The sequence below is a fragment of the Populus euphratica genome, unplaced genomic scaffold, assembly GCF_000495115.2.
Source record: "Populus euphratica unplaced genomic scaffold, PopEup_1.0 scaffold50.1, whole genome shotgun sequence".
Classification (NCBI taxonomy): Eukaryota; Viridiplantae; Streptophyta; class Magnoliopsida; order Malpighiales; family Salicaceae; genus Populus; species Populus euphratica.
In genome coordinates, this window is record NW_011499870.1 from 1,658,776 (window position 1) to 1,670,643 (window position 11,868).

Sequence of the window (11,868 nt, forward strand, 5' to 3'; positions counted from 1 at the left end):
ATTAAATTAGAATAGTTAGAGATATAAAGACAAAATTAAAAATTCACTGTATTATATAAGAACAAACCATACCATTTCCTTTTAAAATCTTAAAAAGTACATAAAAAATATTTATAAAAGCATTAAAAAAATCAACCCCTACCCATTTCATAACAAAGATATTACCAAGAATCAATCTCTAATTTATTTTATGATTTTTCTATCATTTTTTGGTATTTTTTAGGAAAAAAATATGATCCAAAAGTGTTGTTTTGCTATTAAAATTAATAGTAGAGAAGATATTTGAGAGTATAGTAGTTATTATTTTTTAAAATATTTTTGTTTTAAAATAATATTTTTTATTTTAAAAAAATTATTCTTAATATTAGTATATGAATAATATGAAAAAAAAATTAAAAAAATTAAGTTTTTTTAAATCTGCAGACACTAATGTGCGAGAAAGCCAACTTGTTTGGTTTCTGATCTTAAATTTTCCCAGGAGCAACCCTTTCCCTGGACTGGAAACTCTCTCCCTCGTTCTCGCCGCCACTTATGCATCACCTCATTCAACGTTCCGCGATTAAAATATTATCATCAGACAATTCTCATCCATCGATGGTATCATCAACGGTGCAGATAGGTCAGATACCCAAACGGTGGAAAATGAAAGAACTTATAAACCACGTTACACATGATTATCGAATCGAATCGAAGAAGCTCCTCCTCCTCCTCCTCCGCCTCCTCCACCCTCTCTTCTCAATAACTTTCCATTAGGTGAGATTCTAATCCTAATCCTAATCTACTTCTTAATTTCTTTCAATTATTTTATTATTTAGCTTGATCTAACCGGTATCGTTCATCACTAACCTGTTTGGATTCCGAGAGAATCAGAATCAAGAAATCTGTAATATATCAGTTGATAACTCATTAATCATATATGTATGAATATGTATACACACACACACACACACACACACACACACACACACACACACACACACACACACACACACACACACACACACACACACACACACACACACACACACACACATATTCATACATATATGATTAATGAGCTATCAACTGATTATTTATCTCTCTAAGTATGTCCAGTTGATTGACTCTTGAAAGAATTTTTCAAGTCAACAACCAGTGGTTTGTAAACATGCAGGTTAGCTGCGGCCTCTGTTGATAATAGTAATAATAATATATTTTTATTTATTCGTGTAGCGAGTAATTTTTAGGAATTAAAAGAAAAGAAAGGGAAAATGCAGGCATCAAGAGCGAGGTTATTTAAGGAATACAAAGAGGTTCAGAGAGAGAAAGTAGCTGATCCTGATATTCAATTAGCTTGTGATGATACTAACATTTTTAAATGGACTGCTCTAATCAAGGTAACATGTTTGTAAGTTTTTAGTGTCATATATGAAAAAAGTCTGTTATTTTATGGATGGATTGGTCTTGTGCGCGCGTAGGGACCGTCGGAGACTCCTTTTGAGGGTGGAGTTTTCCAGCTTGTGTTTTCTGTTCCGGAACAGTATCCTTTGCAGCCTCCGCAAGTCCGATTCTTGACAAAAATATTTCACCCAAATGTGCATTTTAAGGTATGAGTTGTTTGGTACGGTATGATATAGTTGCTGCTTAACCAATGTTTTGCAGGCAGATGATGATCTGTTATCTTAAAGCAGTGTTTAATGATTTTTACTGCAATTTCTTTGTTTTTCACTTTCAGCAACTATGTATTCTTAACGTGAAATAACTTCAATCCCAAAACCAATTGTGATCGAATATCTAATTAGCTATATGTGTAACTTACATTTTATGTCTTTATTACCTTAAAAGTAAATTATAATCCATGTGTTATTATTATATGGTGTATTCAGTTGGAGTTTATTTTGTTACATTCAGCCCCCTCTATATAATCATGATTCCAGCTCAACCTCTATCCATTTGGCCTCTTGTCTTTTATAGCTCGTTTATTTGGTTGATTTAAAACATTACATAAGATCCATAAGAAATGACTTGACATGTACGATAATGTTGGTAATTAGTGCTGTGATAAAGAGCTCATAAATAGTCTTTTGCTGGCACCCGAGTTCTGTGAGCTGCTAATGGCTCTTGTTTTACGGTTTTTCTGGACTAAACTTGAAATTTTGAACCGTGTGAAGCAGAGTGTTATCTACTTTGTAGAATCAGGTGGAGATTTTAAATTAAGTTTTGATATGTACAAACCTGGATTTGAGAATATATTTTCCTGTTGCTGATGCCATGCTGCTACAATTATTTGGAACTAGCTATAAATCTGTTTTCTAAGGAAAGGACTGGCCTGGTTGTAGCATTTGTTGATATGTGCCTTTTTCTTCGATTGATCCCAGGGTTTCTATATCTGTTCAATTTAAAGTTTAAGGAGTTTGTATAAGGAAATCACACTTTAAGAGCTTGTTTGAAAACAAGAAGGAAAGGCTACTCTGTTACTTTCCCTTCTAGAAGAGGGCACAATAGGGAGAGGGTTGGGTGGCAAGGACCCATGGTGTTCTCAAGATTCTGTTGAATCTTAAATATAAATTAGAGAGTTCAAAATCTGTCTAAATGTTTTAGCATCCTCGTGCTGTTTAAAGTTTTTGGAATGTAGTGCCCAAGATGGTTGGTTGAGTACTGACCATGGTCTATGATTAATTTCTCTTGCAGACCGGAGAAATATGTCTTGACATCTTGAAGAATGCTTGGAGCCCAGCTTGGACCCTGCAGTCTGTTTGTAGGGCTATAATTGCTTTGATGGCCCACCCAGAACCTGATAGTCCTCTAAACTGTGATTCAGGTAATTGAGTTTATGTACTTTGTGTTTGAACATTATATATTTACTTTGACTGGTGACCAAAAACCAATAATCAATAGCAATGCCTTTATGCTGATACAATGATTTAACATTTAGTTTATGTACTTTTTCATTGTTACTATCTCGAAGGAAGCAGTAACTCATGATATTGCGGTAATTCCTAAAGAAGGTTCTTCAGGGATTGATGAGATCTCTGATAGTATCTACCTTTGGTATGGTAAAAATGCAAGGGAGATTTTGAGATAATTGGTAATAGAGGGTCCTTAAAAATCGGAGATCTCTCTCCTGTGCTATTTTACCTCTTTTCTTTGACACATCATGCTTATGCTAGTTTGCCATTCCCATTAAAGTTGTTTCCTCCTTTGGTGGTTTGGAAGTGCTATGGCTGAGAACGCTAGGATCGGAAAGGAACAGGTATTGTGAAGGCTTAGCTTGTTATTGGTTTTTTTCCTTTTTCTGGTTAATTTAGGTTTTTATGTAGAATCATGCCCGTCTGTCACAAAATCATTGTCATGAGTTAATCACCATCACATAGTTTTTAATTAACCAAGGGCAATGACTATTTGTTTCACTATTCATGGCATAAATTCCATGCCAGAAAGTATTTTCTTCTTGCATATAGAACCCAGTCACCTGTGTATTGGAATTGAATTGAGGCCATCGGGCATAATTCTGAAACATCAAAAGAGCTGCTATGACAGGATGACCTATAGGATTATGCATCAAATGGTCTCTTTTTGAGTTTTGACAAATCCATATCCAAGTTTTGCAGATTTGATGTGTGTGGATGGATAATGATTGTGTCTCTTCCTAATGGACCATAACACTTGTGCAGGCAACCTTCTGCGTTCTGGTGATGTCAGAGGTTATCAATCCATGGCAAAAATGTACACAAGACTTGCAGCCTCGCCAAAGAAGAGGTGATTTTGTGTAACTCGATTTCTTCGTCATAAGAACGACGTCTTGTTATCATCGTAAGTTAGAAGAAATGTCGGTGACATTTGGAGCTGTTGAACTTGAAATTTCAACCATTTGCTGTGCTTTGAACTAGGTACCGTATATACATTGGACAAGAAGGATAAATCATTGTTGAGACCTAATGGACATTTGTCTATGATAGAAAAATCTGCCATTTTTCGGCATCTAATTCATCTGACAAGCAACGGAAAGGTTCCTAACATATTGAACTAGTTATTTTGGAAATGAACGAGTAGTGATACGGCTTATGAACCTGCCAAACCCTGCTTGGGCCAGCTCTCGTACAACTTCATAAGAGCAATAAAATACTAAATAAATTATTTTGGAAATGAACGAGTAGTGATACTGCTTATGAACCTGCCAGACCCTGCTTGAGCCAGTTCTCGTACAGCTTCATAAGAGCAATAAAATACTTAATACAATTTTGAGCAAGAGTGTATTTAAAAAATAATAATGAGAATTTGCTTTGACAAGGTTGAGCAGGGCGATGGTGGCTACAAGTATGAATCTTTTAGTTGGCATCTGAACTGATATTGAACTGAGGGGTGAGTATTTTTTGAATAATTAGTTTATTTAATTAATAGGTAAGTTATAGAAATTGTCAAATTCAAACTGAAAAGTGAACACAATTAGTTTATTTAATTAATAATTCCAGTCAAATAGTAATTAATAATATAATATAATTAAAATAAAATGAAATAAACAATAGAAAGGTCCAAATATTTTTGTTTTTTTACGCTAATTTCTCTATTTTTTTTACTAATTGACTCATTACTTTGTCATTTACAAGAAATGAGTCTTTTAAAATTTTAATAGGCTATTTAACATTAATTACTCAAAGAGTCAAGCATACCACTTTATATATTTGCTAGCTAAAATATAGAAAATTATCAATTAATATGGTAATAGTTTACGTAAGTAACTATTAAGAATGAATAAGTATTTTTATTTTATGAAAATAAAATCCACTAATAACTTGCATCTTTAAAAAAAGTATAATAATTATAGTTAAAATCAAATTCTTGATTATTAGGTTGCAAGTTTTACAAGATATAAATTTGGAATAATAAAAATGCTAAGATACAGATTACTAGATTACACAATTTTATACTTCTTTCAAACTTGTAAAATCGGTACGGGTTTACTGATTTTACCGAGTTTGACCGATTTTACTGGTTTTTGAGTTTTTAGTATGATTCTACATGTTATATATATATATGATTTTATGAGTTAACTCGTGATTTTGACAACATTACTTGTGGGTACTCATTACTATCCTTATCTAGAAGTCTATGACATGGGAATTGGCGTTGTATTGATATATTAATGTATAAGTCCTACTATCTATTTAAGTGAGTATTTGTACTAAAGTCATGTCTTATTAAATGAGCTCAAGCAAGTTATCAATTAACACAATTCTCATTCTAGCATAATGACAACATCATATACTAAATAGAGGTGAACAAGAAAATCAAACAACAAAAAAACCAAGAAAGCCAAAAAAATTAACCAAAAAACTAAACTAAGAAAAAACTAATTAAGAAACCCAAAAATTTTATGGCTTGGTTCAGGGTCAAGTCAAAACTTCTAAAATTGTTTAAATCGAACTGAATCTGTTCAGTTTGTAGCTTCAACCAAATCAAGTTATAAAAGACTTATTTTCTATGAAACCTTAATTCTCTAATTTCCTTTCATCTCATTGTTGCTCTTTTCTCTCTCTCTCTTAACAATTTGCTCTTTTATATCCCATGACCTCCTCCCCACTCTTTGTCTCTTGTCTTCGGTCCATGGTTTCTTAATAGTAATACAGTCTCTTTACTCCATATAAGTTGCTTCCTCACCACCTTTATTTACAGTTATGAGCTTTAATGTTTAAAATTGCTTTATAAGATGGTATGTGTGGATTTTGATAGGCGGGTTACTAAATATGCATATTTTCTTTAGAAAAAAGCCTTCATACTCAACACGTGATTTAGTATGCTCTTCAAACAATATTTTAGAATTTTGTACACACATGATTTTATTTTTAGAGTGACTTATTAATCATAAGTAACAAAGAAAATTAATAACCAATTGTAAAACAAAAAAAAAACCCATTTTATAAAGTAATTTAGGAATGACTAAGGGTTTAAGGCTCAACAACTCTTTTGCTCTCAAAAAATTTTGGGGTCACTTAATTAATCAGTCCATTCAAATAAAATTATAAAGTATTTCGATGCATATTGTAGAAAGTATTGTTGTTGGGTACATGCTAAAAGACTACTAAAAGCTTCTTAGCTTGTTATATATGGTTGATAGAATTGGAATAGAGAGGGATGTCATTAATTTGCTTCCAAAAGAAAGGAGGGAGTTTTTTTTTTTCCATGTTTTGATGATATTTATGGTAGGTTTTGTGTAAGTATTCTAGATGTTTTTATGCTTATTTTTTAGATACTTGTTTCTTATCTTATGTGATAATTTCCTACTAAGTGGATCTGTTTATAGAAATATCTAAATCTATTATTTGACAGCTCTCTTTTATCATTATAGGCTACTTCTCACTTTACCTTATCTAATATTAGAGGTAGAATTTGGTGAAAAGTAGCAAATGAAAATGGATGATAGTTAGTATAAAAATTGATATCATTTGTAGGTAGCTAAGTTTACCATATCTAATATTGTTCTTTTGGGGTTTTGTAAATACTTTGTTGAAAAAAATATCAAACTTTTACTGCTAGGTAAAAAATATAATGTTTTATATTAACTATTGTTTCCTAAATGATATATTAACTATTGTGAACACTTCCTTCTCATCAATCATCACACAGTTCACGCTTCCTTTTCCATCAATCATCATGGCTGGCATCAGATCTATCGGCAAGAAATCAACAATACAAGTAATAAGTTTGCACTTAAGATGGTTTATTTTATGCTTAATGATATTTTTATGCTAATATCTTAGAACAACATTATATTCTTTCCTATTTTATTTACTTTTTTCTTATGTAATTATTTATTTATTTGGGCTCCACCACCGACCATGAAACTAAATTTTCTAAACATGTACATAATTTTGTTTTAAAAAGAAAACAACAATCAACATCATTATCAAAGATAGCTTTCGGCGTAGACTTATGCTTGGAAATCAAGCTAAGTCCATATACATTCTCTCATAACGTCTTTTTAAATAATATGAGTAATCTAACAACTAAAGAGTAGGGTTATTGTTAAGTTACTCCTCATTCCTCTTCTTTTTATTGCACCTGAATCCTAATGGATTCTACAAATTCCTCCAGGTTTATACCATGTTTAATTACTAAAATTGCTTAATCAGACAACATGTTTTCAACCTCGTCTTCCTTGTTTGTTGTCTCAACTATTTATTGTTCTTTTTTTTTCCCCAAAAAACCTTCTATTTCCCATTTCAATTACTAAATCCCTAAACCTGTTCTCTATATCGTCTATTATGTTTTGGATGCTACCTGTGCTACTAACAAATTTAAGCATATATTTGTTGTTTCTCAACTTTATATGGTGTGGATGTTTACAACCCTCGTTTAGTATCACATAAGATTTTAATACCTATTAAATGTCCTTTAGAGTTGGCTAATTATGAAAGTTTATGTGACCATGATTCAAATTTTGATAATTGTTTACATTACATTCCATAGAGTCCACTATGTTAGTGTCTTATGTGTTAGAATAAAAAATAAATTGCACATATAAAAGTTTTGATTCTTAAGGTTCATCTATAACTCTCGTCTAACTATTTGAGTCCAAATTATCTAGGCTTGGTTGTTGTTGAAGTGTGTCCATATTTGAGTCCATGCAGTTCTCTACCCATATAACTTTAGAATCTAATGTGTTTGTTAAAGTTTGTTGAACTTCCCTTTAACAAGCTCAAGTACCATGTCATTTGATAAATATTTAATAGAGGAGTTGGTTTAAACTACTTTGAAAATTTGGACTAGGATTTGCTGAAATCTGGTTGTTATAAAATTAGCATAAACAGTTACATATTTAATAAACTACATCTTGAGAGTTGGTCAATGGTATAAATGAGTTTATTACATATATTAATACTAATACTAATAAAACTTTGTATTTTACAATTTTGATTCAGGAATTTGAACATAACACAAGAAAAAGGTGGTTCTCAATGTATGCCAATGTAAAATGATGCCTTTAATCTAAAAATATACAAGTCTTCAACACCAAACACCATAAGTAAAGAGGTTAGCAATGTTGGTCAATAGAATATTAATGCTGGAAAAGTAAGAAGTTTTGTGTAGGAGCATTTTATTAAGCAATATATAGATGGGGTGTCAAAACAAAGTGCAATTATTATTCCAGGATACTTTCTAGGAATTCAAAATCTAGAACAAGTCATTTACGTAGCCATTACATGACTTGTAATATGAGAAAATAGCATGATATACAACAAGAAATTATTACAAAAAAAAAAATAGTCTTATGAAGGGAGAGAGTAAATCATTAGTTACATACAATTTTAATGAAGAGATTTCTAGAAAAAAGCTTATAAATACCATTATTTTACGTGAGTACCCACTTTTCATGGTGGGCTATGTTAGATTTTGAAAATTCCTGAATGCATTTCAACCTTTGTTTAAGGTTTCTTGATGAAATACCATAAAAAAATATCATTCTAAAAGTTTATGATGATGAGGAGCTACACAAATTAAAGAACAATGTTGGTTGAGTAATAATTACAATTAATATGTGGACTTCTAATTATCAGAAAAGGGGTTTAAGATCATTACAACTCACTTTATTGATGATGAATGAAAATTACAAAGTTATATATTGAGATAAGATTTATTTATTCTGTGTTGTTAGTAGCTTTTGCATTATTTATTATGCATATTTATTATTTTGCTTTGATTTAGGCTTATTTATTCGTCATGCCCACACACAAAAGAAGTGCTACCTAAAGTGTATGGATTGGAATGTTGATATTAACTTGTCAACTATTACATTAGATGATTTCTCACTAATAATGCATTATCTGATTTTAAAGATAAATTATAAGCTAGTTCATTGATATTGAATGATGATTTTATTCATATGAAGTGTTGTGCTCATATTTTGAACTTGATAGTGAAAGACCGGTTGGGAATAATTTAAAGAGGAATTGAAAAAATCAAAGAGTATACTTTATCGGACAACTTCACTCAAAAGAGAAGACACGTTTGAGGAAAATACTTGTCGTGCTCATATTCCTCTAATTAAAAAGCTCAAATAAGTTGGAATTCAATATATTTAATGGTTAAGACTTTTTTTATTTATAAAGATGTATTTTCTTGACTTAAGCAATCAAAAACCCAATATAATAGTTTTCCAAGTGAATTTGATTAGGAGTTTGCAAATTTAATTTATGATTAGTTAAAGATATTTTACAAGATCACTAATATTTTTTATGATTAAGTATCCTATCACTAATCTATACTTTTCCAATATTTCTTTGTTAAGATTGGCATTGTAAAATTAGGTTTCTTATCATATTGAAGAAATATCAAATATGACAATCAAAATGTTGGAAAAAAAAATTTAAAATATAAGGATAATATTCATGGTTTAACAGGAGTTGCAGATGTACTTGATCCACAATATAAAATGACTTTGATTAAATATTATCTTTCTAAAGTATATAGGAGTGAGCATGCAAAGCACGAGAATAAAATTCATCGTTTTTGTTATGATTTGATGGGTTTTCATGCTTAATGAAAAAAATGAGGTGATCTTCAATTATATATGACTCAATATTTGAATGTTAGCTCTATAGATTTAAGTTATGATTTGGTTGAATTAGATAGCTATATGATGCAAATAAAAAATAACAAAAAGTTCACATGCTATGAATAAATTGGATTATTATTTAGATAATGATGTTTTGTAGATTTAGATATTCTTAAATGATGGAAAGTTTAAGGTAGCAGATACTCAATCCTACAATTCATTGATAGAGATTTATTAGTTATCCTTGTATCTACAATATAAAATTGGTTATGGTATATTAAAGCTCGAGGTAAATTAAAAAATATTTATATTTTATTTTGGTTATATGCATTTTAATAATTTATCGAAGCATATTCTTAACTTTTATTGTATACATTGGTTTTAGATGGAACAACACTAAATTATGATTATCATGCTAATATATTTAATGATTTTGATTGTAGTGAAGGAGATGTGAAGTCTATAAAATAAAATCTCAATTTGCAATGTTTGATATAATATTTTGCTTCTCATAAATATTTTTATTCATATACGCCGTAGCACTAATGTTGGATCAAGTGGATGAGTGTGAGTTAGAGCTTTAGTTTAATGTTCAATTGTATGATAAAAAATTTGATATAATGCATGATATTAATGGAAAATATCTCTAGATATTTAAGGCTATTTATTGGAAAATTATAGTTTATAGATTTTTCTCAAGAAGTAAGTTTGCAAAACATTTGTGATCATAAGAAAGTGTTTTCTTGGAATTGAACCTGTTTTACTTAAAGAATTTGTTATTAAATGTTCTCCTTTTATATGTTTCAAAATTGTATTTGCTGCTTTTTTTATTTGGTATTTAAAATGCACTTTTTAATTAGCATATTAATGCATGAATGTCTATTGTCTATTTCTATTGTTAATCTATATCATCAATGCAAATTTGAATGAATTTTAAATTACTATGTTTAAATTATTTGATGAAAAGATACATCTATCTAATTTTATGTAAGGTTTATCAAGTGCATAATGCACTATAATTCCAGTTTTGGATTTAAGTATAAATATCCAATGGATACTTAACATATATCAGAAACTCAATTAGATTGGATTTGGTTTATGTATAATCGGGTTCTAGCCGTGGAAGAGTAAAAAATCTAATATAAAATCTTTTATTTTACAAATAGAGACCAATTAAATACCTCGAGTAATGGTTGCAACTACTCCTTGCACTTATTTGTGCCATGTAGAAAAATAACAGCACATCTTCTTTCTTTGCTTCTTTTCATACTCAAAAATCAGCACTGGCAAACATCTCAATAAAATAATAACATACTTCTTCCACGCATCAAACCCATTTCAAAAACTAAATAAATTAGCCCATGTACCGCAAGATTAACAATATAGAAACAAAACTATATAGCAATTTATGTAAGATTTACCTCAGTAGTCAAAAGATTCTCCTCTTTGATTAAGCTCTAGGAATTCTCAATCTCTACTTTCAGACAAGACTTCGTTGCCTCTCAGCAAAACAACTCATCAACAAATTCTAAATATTTTTCTTTATCCTTGTACCGATGATCATTTCAAAAAAAAATGCTAAAAAGAGAAACAAACTCTAATCTAATCTCACTGAAATTGATCGTGGATTCTCTTTTGAAACAAGGGATGCTTCATTGGCTTTACAGATTCCACAAGCAATGGAACTGAAAACCAAAACTTATTTCAAAAAAATTAAGCATGTTAGAACCAATAAAAAACATCATGGACAAACCCCTTCAAAACAAACCATCATTCGTACACCCACAATGGACGAAGCTTCTTATCTTACAATAACAGTTAGATATGTAGGGTTTGGTTTAGATTAGTAACCTTCAGTAGTACTTCTACCACGCAGGACCTGAAGGAATTCGAGCCTCAGCTTCTCAGCATCAACAACAAAAACAGCTTCGTCTTCTTTCCATTTTGACCTCAATCTTCGCTTTTCTTACAATTTGGGTCTGTGTCTGGTATTTGTGGTTACTTTCTTGTTTTGGCGGGCATGTTCTTAAGCAAGGGAGTTGAGTCCACACACGGGAGGAGTTTCGGGTTTTGCACGTCCGAGATGCAGGTTTCGCGTAGAAAGAGATATGATGTTCGAAAGTCAAAACTGCGCCATGCATACTAGTTAGCATTTGAATGGTCAGAACTCAGAATAGACTTGAAGGAGTTGATGTCCACATGAAAAAGCTCTGCTCTACTCTGTTCCTTTAGGCTCCAAGACCCAGTTAAGATGTCATGGTTTCATACGGATTCAATGTTGAGGCTTAGAGGTCTTTACAGGAACATTGGCCTGCAGAATAATAATAATTAACAGA

The 11,868-nt window shown here is 30.9% G+C and overlaps 1 protein-coding gene across 3 annotated transcripts; it reads left to right on the plus strand.

Moving 5' to 3' along the window:
• Positions 1 to 646: 646 nt before the first annotated feature.
• On the plus strand, positions 647 to 3,969 carry LOC105127146 (protein PEROXIN-4-like). 3 transcript variants are annotated; one of them, XM_011028305.1, is made up of 6 exons: positions 661 to 753; positions 1,096 to 1,153; positions 1,257 to 1,376; positions 1,458 to 1,586; positions 2,671 to 2,800; positions 3,654 to 3,969. In XM_011028305.1, the coding sequence occupies exons 2-6, from the start codon at positions 1,148 to 1,150 to the stop codon at positions 3,740 to 3,742; spliced, it is 474 nt and encodes a 157-aa protein (XP_011026607.1). In that variant the 5' UTR covers positions 661 to 753; positions 1,096 to 1,147; the 3' UTR covers positions 3,743 to 3,969. The 3 variants fall into 3 exon arrangements, with proteins under 3 accessions (XP_011026606.1, XP_011026607.1, XP_011026608.1); XM_011028306.1 differs by having other exon boundaries at positions 672 to 753; positions 1,087 to 1,153; XM_011028304.1 differs by lacking the exon at positions 1,096 to 1,153 and having other exon boundaries at positions 647 to 753; positions 1,213 to 1,376.
• Positions 3,970 to 11,868: the final 7,899 nt, after the last annotated feature.